Source organism: Lissotriton vulgaris, chromosome 2_1 (genome assembly GCF_964263255.1).
Source record: "Lissotriton vulgaris chromosome 2_1, aLisVul1.2, whole genome shotgun sequence".
Classification (NCBI taxonomy): domain Eukaryota; kingdom Metazoa; phylum Chordata; class Amphibia; order Caudata; family Salamandridae; genus Lissotriton; species Lissotriton vulgaris.
In genome coordinates, this window is record NC_141687.1 from 1,177,354,772 (window position 1) to 1,177,371,513 (window position 16,742).

Sequence of the window (16,742 nt, forward strand, 5' to 3'; positions counted from 1 at the left end):
AAACCATTCGATGGTTGTCTTTCGAGTGTTATCTACCAAAGGGTTATGCACCGGGGCGCTAAAAAGGCCCTGTGGAAGGTGTTGAAGCTTCGATCCTAGAGCGCTGAGATGCCTTTTTCTTGTATTTCAGTTAGCACGACCTGCTGACTGAAATAAAGGAAAAAGGCAAGTCAAAGACTATTGTGAGAACTTAGTTTGGAATGAGAGTGGTATCTCTGTGATATTAAACTGAAACTAAATGACTTTGCCACACATAATGTTATATCCTTCAAAGGCGTTGGAGGCATTTTGGAACAGTAAATGAAACATCAAACAGGGAAGGATCGGGAATTAAATAGCAAGCAATAACAAAGCATTATGGACATTGTGGTCCCGGTAATTGTGATAAACATGTAAAATAAAGACAGTGCTGAAATTAAGAATGCAAAGTTGTCTAACTGTGAAGGACTCACATGCGCAAGAACTGATGAAAATAGTCATTGTCTTTATGCAAAAGATCTGATATGAACTTCGTAACTGATTGCTTCACTCCTACTTTAAATATAGCAACACATGTGCATCAATCTGTTCCTTCTTCACTGTTTGGAGCTATGTTTTTAAAAAGAGCAGACAAGTCTGCCATTAACGTACACATGATTAAGGCTCGCAGGAGGAAACATGTGATACCATTAATCTTGCCTGGAATAACGAACTTTCATTGAAGCACTTCTGGAGGGCCTGTTTGTACAGCACAGATCAGAGCGTGTCTTTTCGTTTGGAGAATATATATATATATATATATATATATATATATATATATATATATATATATATATATATATATATATATATATATAAACACCACTGCTCACCCTCCATCGAAAGTAAGCGGGACACCGCTCCGGATTCAGATCAGGTAGGATTTTTATTGAAAACTACAGCACCTTCCCTTGCAGTCCGTGATGCGCTATTGATGTGTGGGCAGACGCGTTTCTGGCCGTCATGGCCGTCTTCAGTGCCGTTGTCACAGGCTGCTGGCAATTCGTGTGGGCTCTGGGTCGCTGACCACTCCTTTTAGGATATATATATATATATATATATATATATATATATATGCGACAATCCCAGCTGCCTCTCGCCCGGAGCCCAATGCTGGAGACCGCTGCGCAGGAAGAAGGAAGGAGACCTCAGGTGCAGTGAGCAATCTTTTCTTTATTGTACCCTCGAGGAAGCGGCACACAGCATGACGTTTCGGCCTGCACAGAGGCCTTGATCACATGACGCACGCTGGGAAAAAGGCATTTTTAAAGTGCAAGTGCTAAGTGGGAATACATTCCAATTGGTAGGTTTATGGTCACATGATGCCAATGCTCATAGATACAGACAACAGACTGTGAATTTAAACACATCTCGGGATAATCCCTGAATTACCGCCATGTTGTAACGGTGGGTACTGTATCAATAAAGTGCAAATGCAATTACATATATATACACAGTGTAAACAAAGATCACTGGATAAATCCAATTGTGCAAACCTATAACGATGTGCAAAATGCAATGTGCCGTATGAAGATCATACTTGACATATCTATACTATATACAATATATACTCTGTACAAAAAGTCATGTATAACACTCAATTCATGAGCTAGTATATGCAAAAATATATAAATTAATGAGTCATATAAATATATAAATATATATGTTAAAATCATGACTGTACAGTGCGCTGTAAATAAATATACAGATAAATATACAGATGAGCACAACACCGTTCAATCGGGATGAGATCTATCGTACACGAGAATAATATTATAGCGTAAATGTTTTCGCTCTAATACCCAGATCGCAGCATCCCATTATTATTGCACAGATTTGTTTACAAATGCGCTAAGCTGGAAAGTTCACGGGCAGAGGAGATGTTGACCCCCCCAAACAAAAGAGAGGGGAAACCATCGCAACCTCTGCCCCGCTACCATCCACTATGCTTATAAATTGCCTAAATGGACCAATACCTAGAACCGGATGTACCTTTGTGAATAGTGAGTAAAAAGAAGATAAACATGTGCACTTTTTTTATGTGATAATTTTCAAGTTTTTTTGTGACTCTGTGAAATTATTTTCTCCTACTCTTTCTCAATAGAGCTCGCTGATTAGTTCTTGTAAAAGTGAAAGAAGCTCTTATTACATCTTTGTGCAACCTAAGCCTAGGCTGCACACCACTTAAGAACCATCCAACCCTCTGATCTGTACAGTGTTAAGAACACCAATCTCAATTAGAAGACAGACAAGTACACCAACATTATCTATTCAGAAGCATCAGACTGCTCAACAGGGGAAGCTAACGACAGTACACGGCAGTATAATATTATCATAAACACGTGTAAAAATCTTCGGTGGAATTCAATCCCCCCGGAGCTCGACAGTCCATTTCCAGTATATGCCTGGTTTCCAACTTCCTCAGGGCCCCGTCCCTGTCTATATATATATATATATATATATATAGACACGTGTGTGTGTGTATATATATAAATACATATACACACACAAACACACATTAAGGTAGGGAGTAAACTTACCTTAATAAATACTCACTTCATGTGAAAGACATGAATGGTAAAAGCATGTGTAGTAAAGTCATTAATTTTGGTTGCAGTGCAAGGAAATGAAGGTGGGCCGCAGAATAAGCCATTTTATCAAATTCTGCAGTTTCTGAGCAAAATGAGGGACCAAGTCCAAATCACTAACTGTTGTTGCAAATTGAGAGTTGGCAACAAATTGTTGCTGGGTAGTGAGAGTTGGAGATGTGTGCTATCAATGGGCCAGTCCGAGAATAGTTCAAGCATCCACATTCTGGATTAAGTGCTCTGGAAGTATCAGGTAGATGCTGCTTGGACAACCGACAACAAATTTGATCAGCATGGGAACTAATTGGACATTATTTGAAAAATTTCTCACCCGAGTAGTTTGGGAAAAATACATATTGTTAATAACCGATGCAACATAGCGAGTGAAATAGAAGTCAGCTTAAAAAAAGTAGTGTGATGTGCTTTAAGGAAGTGCTTTTCTTAGCTTGTGAGACCTGATATCCAATAGACAAACATGAAGCGTATTCATCTTTTGATTCTAGCAGACTTTCAGGGCATTCACATGAGGTAAAACATACATAACCCTCTGCAGCACTACTCCACACGTAGCTTCAAACAATACATCTATTGCATTTTTTGTTATCTGTTAATATCAAAAGATTTTGAAAGATAAGGACAAGGAATTAATGTTCCAGTTTCTGTATCTTTTGCTAACCCTTCTAGAGAACTATGCCAGTGGCAAGCAGTGTTCAGTGTTTCTCACCGTCATAGCCAGAGTTGAGGAGGTGCTCCCCGAGGTCGCATCCAAACACCCGCTCCTTCAGGATCCCCCGCTGCTTCAGTTTCTGTTTTGTCGGGCGGGACTTCATGAATGTGCGAAGGAAGGTGATGAGTTTCCCGTGTTTTTTCGACACTGTAGTGCAATAGGACCAGGAGGAGAAAGTGGAAAAGAGAATTTGTGACACAGCTGCCTATTGATTGCATGAATGAACTTATTTAGTCAATGGTTGATAATAATCTGAAACTACAGGACAGATTATTTTAAATAGTTTTAATGTAATAACTGTCTACAAATGTACACTCTGTAAAACGATTCAAATCTGTTGACAACTTTTGTAACAATAAAAACATGTGTACACAGAAATGACACAGATAAATGTCCACATGAACAAGAACACCCAAAGGACAGTCCAGGAACAGGGCAGTCTGTGTTTCTAACACATTGACACCTTCATATAGCTGAAGCATTTCCAAAAGCATGAGTGGCTCTATCTGCGCTTAACCATTCATTCATTAAATGAGCATGCCCATACAGACACAGCTCTTCTGCACCATGTACAACAAGCATTTACAATGCAATAGGTCTCGCAGCATTAAAGTTTGAGTTACTGGCATTGTAAATGACAATGCTTGGCATTACTTTTTTTAATTTTTATTTGCAATTGGTATATAAACATTGTTCGTGAATGGTTAGCTGTTGCTTATGCTAAGCAACGTTGGCAGTAAGATAGAGTGCTTGTCTTGCTTGTTATAAGCATGCTGATTTAAACAAGATTACACATTGATGCAGAGCCACAAAAAGAGGTCGGCTAGAGAACATAAACATTTGGTCCTGGGACACGATTTGCAATGTAGATTCAATTATTATGCACTCTATATTGAGCATCCTTCCCAGGAAACAAATCGGATTTGTTCGCCCCGGTAGGGCCACGCTCGGCCATGTCTATACTACTTTTCCCATTACAAGGTGGACGGGAATTTGCCTTAGACAGCATCACACACAACTACCGGGAGCCGGGGGACCCGGCTGATACCTGGTAAGGCTAGTTGAAATGTGTCTAGGACTGCTATGTACCCGCAGATTACGCTTTGTTGGAAAGGCGATGCCTTGCAGTTTGGTCTATGTGGGATGCACTTAAAGGGGCAGTGAAATAGAAGAGTACCCAGTGTCACGCCTGCCAGTTTTCAGATTGGTTCGCGAAGGCACAACAAAGATGGACGCCGGGTAACGCGCATGTGCAAGGGGGTCAGGCAGGAGTTAAAGCCTGACTTCTCCCTCGCACTAGTGCTTTGCGTTCTAGTGCACCGTGATCCTTGCGTCGCGTCACTTCCGTTCTGGCCATTTACCCCTGTGTTTGAACCAGGGATCTGTTTGCTACCATTCCTGCTGCCTGCACCGGTGCTCTGGGGAGAAACGAGGTGCTGGACCTCGTTCTATTTCTCAGAGGTACTTCTGTTTTCTGAGCGAGCTTCAGGCTCGCGTTAGAGAGGCTTGTTGCCCCTCTCACTCCGTCTCCATACATGCCAACATTTCAGGAGAGCAAAGTGGGAGATTTAAAAAAAATCGGGAGACTGGGACTGAATCGGGTTAACGGCGTGTATGGGCTTTGGAAGTGGTTCCGTATGATCGGACATTTGAAACGCAAACGCACCTTTTTTCTTACCTTTCAGAAGCATGGAGCATAATGGCAGGCAGAGAGGGTGATGCAAGTGTTGGGCACTGGCCTGGCAGTTTGTTGGTAGTGCATGCACCCCCCACCCCCCTGTGGCAGCCCGGGCTGAAACAGCCCCCCCCCCACCTCCCCCGCCCCCAGTACTTTCCAGGTCTTTGAAAGACGATTCCTAATTACGCTTTGTTGATTTTTCCCCCCTTCGAGAGCCCCTGCGTCGCCACTCTTTACTGGAAGAATTAGCACTTTACACAATACCAAGCCCTGTCAGCTGAAGCCCCCCGAGGAATCAGGTTTTTGTTTGCAGGAATCGGGAGGCGGGAGACTAGCCTTCAAATCGGTAGTCTCACGCCTGAATCGGGAGGGTTGGCATGTCTGCGTCTCCGTACTTAGTATTGGATCGGACTCCGAGTTTCCAGTCAATCCATCCTGGTGCCGGCTGTCTTCTGCCCCTTGTTCCTCTGGAGTCAAACCTGCTACTCCCGGTTCCGCCTGCCATTAGATCTTGCCTCAGAAAATGATTAGGCAACAGTTTGTTTATCATCATCATTTGCATTCTCTGACAAAATCCCTTTCCACCCACGTACTTGCGTTTTTAACTTTCTTTTTCACCCCTACTAGTCTTTCTCCTCCAATGACACTAGCGTGCTCAATCTCACACAGGTGAATAGATGATGCAAGAATATTGTTTATCACCTTTCAGTGACAAAAGGAAATAAAGCCCAATGGAAATAAACAATAAAAAATCAAAACAATCAACTTCGTATAAAAGAAGAAAAAAAACCCGTCTTGGGCTACAGTTGGGTGCAACGTGGTTCCTTCCTAAAGGCTTTCTTTAAACTTTTACTGGAGTTCCTAACCAATACCGACACTCTTCTTTATGCACCCCTTAAAAGTATGCTGAATTAATATATATTGAACTTACTTCAGTTTTAGTTTAGTTTTGAAAACGTAGCTTCAAAACAAAATGTATGTACAATACGCTCTTTTATTATATTTTCTGGCATGGGGTAGTGGGTGGAAAAAGGTAGCATATAAAAGATCCTTAGCTCCTCCAATTATAAATATAATAACTGATTAAGTTGTCACACTCTTCTTTAACACATTTGTTACGCAAACTCAAGGTATTACTGCAAAAGGCACAACTCGAAGATATATCACATTTGTTATATGTACTTAGACATTCAAAGTCATCTCAGCTATTCAGCAAGAGTATGTAACGATACATAATTTAAATAAGAAACACCAACAGATCGTCTTCCATACCCTTGCAAATTAAAGCATGCAGAAATCTTGATCCTGTAAGCCTCAAAGTGTCACTCATCTCATGGACTTCAAAAGGACGAAAAACTGAGTTGGGGTGCATGGAATCTCAACCAGTCCCATTCTAGTACAGTATTGTGCAGTGGGTACATCAGTCCACTACGACATCTCACCGAACCAATTCTTTTTGGGAAAAACATTCCTGGGTACGATCCCAAAGGGAATATCTCTGATTAACCCACTAAGATAAACAAGTACTGATAACAGTATTTAAACAAGCATTGGCATAGCCAATTGGTCTGGCCTTTGCGGCCTTTAAGTGTTTAGCCATGCTTCACTAAGTCCTGGCTTTTTTTATTTTATTTTGAAGGTTTTATATAGCGCTAGCTCCACCCGAGGGGATCAGAGCGCTTTACATCAGCAATGGAAGTACACAATAAAAAACAATATAGTAGTTGGCTGAAACAGGTTATACAGCTGTTCACACCAATAAAAAATGCAGGGAATAATTTAGGGAAACAATAGTGATTAAAGGTACATATAGGAAGAGATAGAGAAGCAAGTTGCAGGAATCAGAATGTTATTGTAAATAGTAAATTTAATAGTATGTCAAGGAGGATTCAAAGGACATAGTAGGTAGTGAGTGGTAAAGAAAAGGGCGGGAGAGGGAGGCGACAAGAGAAACAGGGGGGGGGGGTGAATGGGGGGAGGGGGGTAGTCTAAGGAGGGAGGAGGAGAGGTAGTCAAAAAGGAGATCCAGGATTTAGTTTCCCCAAAATTTAGTGAGCAAATGAATTTTAAGGTCTTTTTTGAATCTGGACTAAGAGGGGTTGCATCGAAGGTCTTTGGGTAGGGCATTCCAAATGGTAGGGGCCTTACCAGAGAAGGAGCGGGATTTCGAAGAAGCTTTTTTGAGTAGGGGGGAAATGAGAGGAAGAGTGTTAGTGCTTCTCAGTGTTCGGGCACAGCCAGCTTTTTTAGGTCGAGCTCGACCTGCATTCAATGCGAAGCATTGATTGCTGTCTGCTCGACAACTATTGTCAGCTGTTTTTGGGAATGTGGACACGAGAGTGGCACGAGCGCAGATTTGCGCAGATTTGACCTCGTGGGCGCGCACAGCGCCGTGCCCATCTCCTGCCTCGGAAGCTCCAACACCACACACGCATGCTCATACACAGAGACACACACACACGAGCGCCCATGCACGCACGCACCCATACATACAGAGAACCTACCCCCGCCGTCGCATACACACACGCGCGCACACACACACACTGCATACACACACGCCCCCCCCCCCTCGGAAGCTCCAACACCTCACACGCATGCGCATACACAGAGACACACACACGAGCGCCCACGCACGCACCTATACATACAGAGAACCCACCCCCGCCGTCGCATACACACACGCGCACACACCCCCACACACACACACACACACACTGCATACACACACGCTCCCCCCTCCTTTACCTCACCAGGCTCTTTTCTTGATGAAATCCAGGTTTTCTTGCGGGCTCCTTCTGCCCGGCTTCCAATGGATGGGGGCGATGCGGCCAGAGGCTCCAGTGCTGCTATGGCGGGTGGGCGGGGGCGACGCGGCCAGGGCTCCAGTGCTGCTACGGCGGACGGGCGGGGGCGACGCGGCCAGGGGCCCCAGTGCCGTCCATCGCCTCTTGTACACCATCAGCAAGCGGAACCGGAGAAGCGGCGAAGAACACTCTGCGCCTGCGCGGAAGTGCGTGCGCCCGCCTGACGTCACTTAGAGGCTGAACCTTACGGTAGGCAGGCGCGGGCCGCAGGGTCCCTCTGACTCATGTACGGCGCTCCAATACTTTCAGGCCGACTTCGCGCTATATAAAAGGTACATAAAAAACTGGTCTTTCTTTTGCAGGGCATGGCTCGCCTGTTTTGTTTAATAACTTACAACTATTCATTGTAGCGCGGCACCCATTGCACGAGCTCTGCGCTTTCAGCTTCGAAGCTCCATCTCCCCGTAGTGTGCCCTGCCTCCCACCTCCAAAAACATATTTAACTCTCCTTTCACCCCGCTACCGGGTTAAAGAGTTGATCATCGGCCGGGCTCATCGTTTCCCGGGATCATCTCTACGGCGCAAGAGCCACAGGGATCGGCTGCTGAGCCAGCCTCAGACCCCCCCCCCTCCTCATCCCCACTCCTCCCATGCAGCAGCTAATCAGCTGCCCAACAACTCCGGACTCCGTGCAGTAAATAGTAGGACAATCAACCCCGTTCGGTCTTCTGTTGTGAAATATCAAAGGTGCATGCTACCTGCTTGCTGCATTACAAGTACCAGACAATTGCCCTCATCAGACATGCATGCACACATAAATACAACACATATTGCATTACAAATGCTATAGGTGTCACATTTGCGAAAGTTAAAACTATTGGAATTGTAAATGACAAAGCTATTAATTTAGCTATTTTCAAAACCAACACATAAATACAAAATTTGTCATTTACAATACCAATAGCTCAAACTTTCCTAATGCGAGACCTACTGCATTGCAAATGCTTGTTAAGTTTAGTTGAGAGGTAGGATGGGATCTTCTGGTAAAGGTCTTTGTGACTAATACAGGCACTTTTATATGAAGATCTGCCTTCAATGGGGAGCCACTTGAGGGCAGGGGAGATGCGGTCCAAGCGTTGTTAGCCTGGCGGCGAGGTTGAGAACGCATTTGATGGGGGCCAGGTGGATTTTGGGGGTGCCAGAGAGAAGGGCATTACCATAGTCTATTTTGGATAGAACAAGAGACTGGATAATTATTTGAAGTCTTCAGCTGAGATAAAAGGTTTGATTTTTTTGAGATGCCGGAGAGTGAAGAGTCCACTTTTTTGCTGAGTTCTTGACATGGGAATTTAGTGTGAGTTTATTGTTGATGGTGATGCCAAGTGATTTAACCGCTTACTCTTGAAATTCAGGAGTAAGCTTGTAAAGCAATAAGAGTAAGATCCAGCTGCAACTTTGGTAATCCTGCCCAAAGTTTTTAAATATATTAGTGCATGCACAAGTGTGTGTGCATGCAGCTCTATGATAGCAGTTCTTAGCTCATTGTGCCAGATTACTATTGTAAATTATGAACTGCACAGTAACACAAGGATCTCTATGACAACTGCAATAACCCACAGAGCAATGCACATAAAAAATACACTTCTGTGATTTTCGTGGTGCTTATTACTTATTTGCTTCAAGAGAAACATGGGAACCATACTCACTACAGAACCAGGGAAATAGTTATATAAGAAAAACAGTGGTTCCTGTGGAATGATATACATTATGATACATAAGCATAATCGTAATATAGAGGGTTAGATAATGGCAGAGTGCGAAAGAACCACTAAACACTGATTCCAGTGTAGTATATTTTATGGATTTTTAAACAATAAAGTTAGGAGTAAACATTATACATCAAAACAACATTTGTGCATAGTGTCCTAAGTGACAAAGGGAACCTAAAGCTAAGTGACAATGTGAATATTATATACAAGGTTTCCACAGTTTGTACAAGTCGACCATTATCAAAATAATTCCATGTTAACAGCAGCTATATACAGTGATATGTGCTGGGAAAATGGTTTGTTTCTTCTGTTTGTCGACGGCGTTTCGACCGTCAAAACAATGTGGGGTCTCTTCAGGACTATTGATGAAGGGACATCTGAATTTATGATTGCCCAGCCTTGTGAAAATGATGTGCCTCACGTGAAGAATAGAGGGAAAGGGTTTACTCAGAAATAGACGCATCAGTCAGCTTGATGAGGCCATTGTACCCGATCAAGCAGACTGATGCATCTTTTTCTGAATTTACACGTGGAGCTCTGTACCGCTTTTCTAATCTTCTACAGAGAGAAACTCCCAGTGCATTGTCACTGTTAATCCACGAAGGGATTCTACAACGCTACGGCTGTGGCATGAAATTAATTGAGCCCCTCTGGCCTACCTACATACCCCATTGAATTGACAGCCTGTCCTCACAATGAGTACCCGGACGGGTCCTCATGTGAGTAAACCCTTTTCCTCTATTCTTCAGGTGTGGCACATCATCGTAACAACGACTTGCGTAGGGGGCAGAATGTGTTGGATTTAAAATCCAACACCTTCCCTACTGTTGCACATACTGGAGTTGGAATAGTAAATTATACAATTCCAAAATCCAGCGCACGGCATAGAGCAAGTCGTTACGACTTACAGGGTAATGATATGCATTGTTACAAAGTGGTCGTTGTAACGACCGCGTTGTAATTGCATGAGAAGAAAAGGCATGCGATGAAAGGAGGCATATTCTCCCTACCCTTCCTGCTTCTCGAGAAAATGCCAATGCCCAGTACAGCCTTAGGCAATTCATCTAAGAAGTGTAATGAGAAATGTCAGAAATAACACTAGATTACATCTAGATAAACTGAATTTTTGCCATGCCTTCTATTATCTATGAATTTCCATCTTACAGTTATTGTATTAAAGGTAAAACTGAAATATATTAAAAATGTCGTTTTGTGACACTCCTATACAAAATGATAAAACACTACAGTACAATTATATTTCCAAGAAAAAAAGTTTAACGAGAACTATTGTAGTTGTTTGTTAGATATAAGTCTTGCATTTTGGTTGTTAGAGAAGACCACCTGACAAGGGGGAAGGGGGGATACCTTGTGAACACCATGGTGGTTAAAAGATTAATTACATCATTTTAAATTTAATACATACATTGTAACATTTGGGAACAGGTAAATGGGAGATTGAGAAACAAGCATTGGAAATGCAATAGGTCTCGCACCATTAGAGTTAGTGCTTTTAGAATTGTTTATGGGTTTTTTTTGTAAATGTTTAGCATTTTTGTTTCCTGTAGCCAATGCTAAAGTATTACAAATAAAAAAAGCCATAAACATTTCTAAAAGCTCTAACTGAAATGGTCTGAGAACTATTGCACTGTGTGAGGGTGAGGGTGAGTGAGGGTGAGGGTGAGGGAGGGTGAGTGAGGGTGAGGGGTTGAGGGTGAGTGAGGGTGAGTGAGGGTGAGTGAGGGTGAGTGAGGGTGAGGTGTTGAGGGTGAGTGAGGGTGAGTGAGGGTGAGGTGTTGAGGGTGAGTGAGGGTGAGTGAGGGTGAGGGGTTTTGGGTGAGTGAGGGTGAGGGGGAGTAGTTGAGGCTGAGTGAGGCTGAGTGAGGGTGAGTGAGAGTGAGGGTGAGGGGTTGAGGGTGAGGGGTTGAGGGTGAGGGGTTGAGGGTGAGTGAGTGAGGGTGAGGGGTTGAGGGTGAGGGGTTGAGGGTGAGGGGTTGAGGGTGAGGGGTTGAGGGTGAGGGGTTGAGGGTGAGGGTGAGGGGTTGAGGGTGAGTGAGGGGTTGAGGGTGAGTGAGGGGTTGAGGGTGAGTGAGGGGTTGAGGGTGAGTGAGGGGTTGAGGGTGAGGGGTTGAGGGTGGGTGAGGGGTTGAGGGTGAGTGAGGGTTTGAGGGTGAGGGGGTGAGGGAGGGTGAGTGAGGGTGAGGGTTTGAGGGGGAGGGGCTTTATAGTAAATGGTTCATGTTGTGAAGTCTGTTAAAAGAGAAAACAATCAGGACACCATTGCAGTATGTCGATAAGAAAAAAAGAAAACAAGGATCAAGAAAGTACAGAACCACCACAGCAGAATTGTTGCGAGACACAGCAAGATTACCTATTGTAAGTGGCCCTCCATTGCGCAAGCCTAAATCAACAAAAGCCCAATTACGAGAAACAAGGAATAATCGCTTCAAAAGTTGCATGCATGATGTGCATATCATATCATCTCCAAATATATAGGAACACATATCATATTGAAAGGAACAGGCCCCGTTGAGTCATTAACATATGCGGCACAACTAACAAGGAACCAAGCCCCATCGCATAAAAAAGTGCAGGAATGGTGTAGATGCAGTACTAACTCCTGGTTAAATGACAAATGGCCCATTGATGGGGGCAAGCACAGTTGACCTATAAACATAAGTGTCACTGTGTGTGGTGCCTCTATAGCAGTACAGTAACGTACACTATGTAAGACTGGATGATGTAAGTCACTAAGTGTCAACAGCGCAAAAAGGTGATGGGACGCACAGAGTGATGTGCACTACGTGACGCAACAATGGATGACTAAAAGTAAAACCACAGACGGATAAAACATGAAAAAAGTGCACACTATAAAAATGGAAACACCTGGAAAGCATAACAAGAGTCCTACACTTAGAGGGGTCTATGTCAATAAAATGGTTCCAAAGAGGCAAATGCGGGTTAGCCGGCAACGTCGACTCAGTTAACTCCATTGCAAGCGTTCCGCGGAACGTGCCATTCAAGCATGCACATCCTATATTAGCAAAATGAAGCCCTAACAGTACTAGCAAAGTTATGTAACTAAATGGCTCATGAACATGAGACGACTCACTTGGCTAAATAGAACCGGGCCGGGAGCACAGGTCATCCAACCATCACGCATAAAATAGTGCCTCTCATTATAAAAAAGATTACCTTTACGGAGCTAAAAGTTTGAAACTCGGCATGGTCACCGGCATATCTGAAGCGAAAGCGGAGGCGCCATTATTTAAAAGCACGCACAACGCTGCGTCGACGGGTCACACGTGCTTTAGAGGATAACAAACACGGAGAAAGGACAACGCGGAAAGGTGAAAAGAGCTAAAGGGGCCGGCCATCTTGTCGTTCCGAAAGCTCACCATACGTTGCTTAGATTCATGGTATAAATGACGTGTTAGTAAACACAAACAAGACGGAGGGAAGAGAGGGGAGGGGGGAGGAGAAATGCGACACGGCGGGAAGGGGAGGGGGCGGAGCGGGTTAAATTAAACAAACAGAGGGGAGGGGGAGGAGAAATGCGACACGGCGGGAAGGGGAGGGGGCGGAGTGCGGCTGAGGGAACTGATGTGCACGCGCTTTTAAGCTCAATGCGCATGCGCATTGAGCTTAAAAGTCACGGGCACTGCAAGGAATCGCCACGATTCCTTGCAAGTTGGGATAAAGAGTGGATAAGTCCCAATACTCTCGCTTGCTCGATGCGCATGCGCATCGACAGGCGAGACCTAAAAAATCAGGGAATGTTAAATTTGCCTCCTAAATAACACTTGGAGTATGGTATTTTTTTTAATGTTTGTTGATCAGATAAAATTCGTAATTTACCCACTTAGGTCGTACTGCTGGTAGGCCTGCTCAGCTACTGGTTTTTATGTAGCACACACTGCCGCAGTCCTGCGAACCTAACTCCCCCTTAAGAAAGGTGCTATGATACTGTTTTTTCCAGCATTGGAAGGATGAAATGTGAAGTTGGTCCAAACGAAATCTTAGAGCAAATGGTTACACAGACAGCTGAATAACCTATGCATCAATCTGCAAGGAGGTTTTATCTGGTACTTAAAATTTTTTTTATATCTTAAAGGCCAAATAGCTTTATAAAACGATAGTGTCACATTTGCTTGTGTCTTTTTCCTGAAACACATAAGAAGTCGGAACACAGCGACACTGATGTACAAGTCAGCCGTCTGCTCAAGATCACAAGGAGTGCTCTGTGCAATTTATACCGTACCTGCATGAGGGTCTCAGGGTCCAGCTTAAAACCCAGGGTCGAAAGGTTGCCGAGGATGGGGACAGGGGTTGCTCCGAGAGGCAGCAGGCAGCGCATCCACATTAGTTCCATAAACTGCAGAGTGTCAAGGCACAGCAGCAGAGTCAAACAAAGCTGAACCAGGAACAGGAGCGCCATTCTGACGTACCCTCTTGTGTATATAGGAATATTCACAAACAAGCATTGGCTGAGATGACAAACTGTACATGTTTATGTCCCAAAAACCCATAAAATAAAAGTATGTTAACATGGATGAGGGGGCGCAGCATCTCCCATTATGTGGACACATTGCGAGGAGATGTAAAAATGAAGTTATGGCCAGAAACCAACAGCGAGTCAAAACAAGAGCGCTCTTGTTCCAGCCAAAAAACATGTAACAAAAAAGTGGGCCGCAAGTAAGAGACATGGCCCGAAGCGAAATGAACCTTGTAACAGGGCCAGTCGCCATGGGCGTGAACACACCCAAAGGAGGGACAAATGGCACCAATGCACCTCACGAAACAAAAGACAGCTCGAAAGGCACAGGAAGGAACCTATGAAAGGCAGTGGGTGTGGCCAAACACCACAGACGGAATACAGCATGCCTGGCGTAGAGGGCGTTTCCGTAGTCTAACCTGCTAGTAATGAGTGCGTGGGAGACTGTTTTCCTTGCCTTGGGGCTATGGGGGGAAATCCATTTAAAGGTCTTGCCGAGGTGTGGAGGGTGTTGAAGCAGCTGGAGGTGACGGCGTTAACCTGTCGGTTCATGGAGAGGGAGGAGTCGAGTACGATGCCAAAGTTCTCGGGGTGATCCGTGGGGGTCGGGGGGTTGCCGAGGGAGGTGGGCCACCAGGTGTCGTTCAATGCCGAAGGGGTGGTTCCGAGGAGGAGAATTTCGGTGTTCTCCGAGTTGAGTTTTAGGCAGCTGTTGCTCATCCAGGCTGCGACGTCCTGCATTCCTTCCTGGAAGTTGAGTCTGGTTGAGGTGGGGTCCTTGGTGAGGGAGAGGATGAACTGGGTGTCATCGGCCTAGGAGACTATGCTGAGGCCATGCTGTCTAACAATGGCGGCAAGGGGAGCCATGTAGATGTTGAAGAGGGTTGGGCTGAGTGATGATCCCTGTGGACCTTCGCAGTTGATTTCGGTGGGTTCGGAGAGGAAGGGTGGCAGTCTGATCCTTTGGCTCCTGCAGGTGAGGAACGATCTGATCCAGTCAAGGGCGGGCCTTGTATGCCGGCACTGTGTTGTCTGGCTGCGAATGTGCAGTCAGCGACTGTGATGAAAGCTGCAGACAGGTCGAGTAGAATCAGGGCTGCGATGTGGCCTTGGTCAAGGAGGGCGCGGATGTCGTCGGTAGCGGCGAGTAGGGAGGTGTTGGTGCTGTGATTGCTTCGGAATCCGGATTGTGAAGGGTCGAGGAAGTCGTCTTCGATGAACCTTGTCAGTTCTGCGTTGAAGGTCTTCTCTGTGACTTTCGCTGCAAAAGGGAGGAGTGAGATGGGTTGTTAGTTCTTGAGATCCGTCGGGTCTGCTTAGGGCTTCTTCAGCAGGAGCCTGACTTATGCGAGTTTCCAGTCATCGGGGAAGGAACCAGTCTCGAAGGTGATGTTGATGGTGATTGTAATACGAGTGCGATGGTGGTGGCGGCTCTGTGGTATATGTGGGGTGAGCAGGGGTCTGTGAGTGCCCCGGACTGAATGCCTTTCATGGTCGCGGCAGTCTCTAGGCCGTCATCGGTGTCCAGGCAGAGATGGTGGTCTGGCTGGAATTGCCGCAGGCGGCACTGCGGGGGGAGGCGTGTGGTAGTTATAGTTGTGCTAGAGGTTCTTTATCTACAGGAGACAGTAGGATCCAAGTTTGTCGCAGAGGTCCTGGAAGGGAGTGATGTCTGTGGCTTCCCTGAGGGGGTTGGTGAATTCCTGGATGAGGCTGCAAAGATGCTTGGAGTTGCTGGAGTTGGCGAGGATTCTGTTGTGGATGAAGGTCCTTTGGTGGTGCTGATGCGTTGATGGCATTCCATCACAGAGTCCCTGTAGCTGGTGAAGTTTTCGGGTGTCTTGCTGTTTCTCCAGAACTCTGCAGAAGCGCCTGGTTTCTTGGAGCTCTTGGTGAACCAGGTGGATTTCCTGGGGCGTTGCTTGTCGGGGTTGCATACTGGGGCGAGCTTGACTGTGCAGTTGGTGATCCAAGTTTGGAATTCCCTGCTTGCGACGTTTGCGTCAGTTGCGGGGGGAGGGGGTGTTGCCGTTGAGGGTGGAGAAGAGTTGTGTCTCGGTGACTCTGCTCCAGTTCCTGTGAGGGGGGCGCGGAGCAGCTTTGGGTGGCCTGGGTTTGTTGACTAGGAAGTGTACGCAGTGGTGGTCGGTCCAAGGGGGCTGCGTGGTATGGCTGAAGTGGATGTAGCTACCTCCAGCGACGATGGGGTCGAGAGTGTGTCCTGCCTTTTGGGTCGATGTGATGACGAGTTGTTTAGTCCAATGTTGGCGATGTTGTCATGGAGGGTGGCAAAGTTGGGGGTCACTGAGGTTGTCGAGGTGGACGTACAGGTCTCAGATGAGTATGAAATCTGTGGCGGCAATGGCGTGGGGTGCGATTAAGTCAGTGATGGTGGCGGCTAAGATGGCTCGAGGGCCGGGGGTCTGTAGACGAGGGTGCAGCGGAGTGTGGAGTTGGGGCTGGACTGGACCTGGAAGTGCAAGTGTTCGGTGGCAGGGACGTTTTCGCTGGAGGTGGTGAGTCGAAGGGAGTTTTTGTATGAGGTGGCAATGCCTCCTCCCGGGTGGCTGTGGCGATCCTTCCTCTAGATCTTGTACCCATCCGGGATGGCGATGTCAGGGGCCGAGGAGGAGTTGGTCCAGGTTTCCATGACAAAGGCGACATCG

The 16,742-nt window shown here is 45.7% G+C and overlaps 1 protein-coding gene across 3 annotated transcripts in view; it reads right to left on the reverse strand.

The window, feature by feature from the left end:
- The window catches only part of ARHGAP32 (Rho GTPase activating protein 32), a 1,359,293-nt gene that overhangs the window by 424,670 nt on the left and 917,881 nt on the right, over positions 1 to 16,742 (reverse strand). For all 3 annotated transcript variants that reach the window (XM_086956893.1, XM_086956892.1, XM_086956894.1), the window contains one exon: positions 3,331 to 3,480. In XM_086956893.1, coding sequence (XP_086813019.1) covers positions 3,331 to 3,480 — 150 coding nt within the window. The remainder of the gene's footprint in view (positions 1 to 3,330; positions 3,481 to 16,742) is intronic.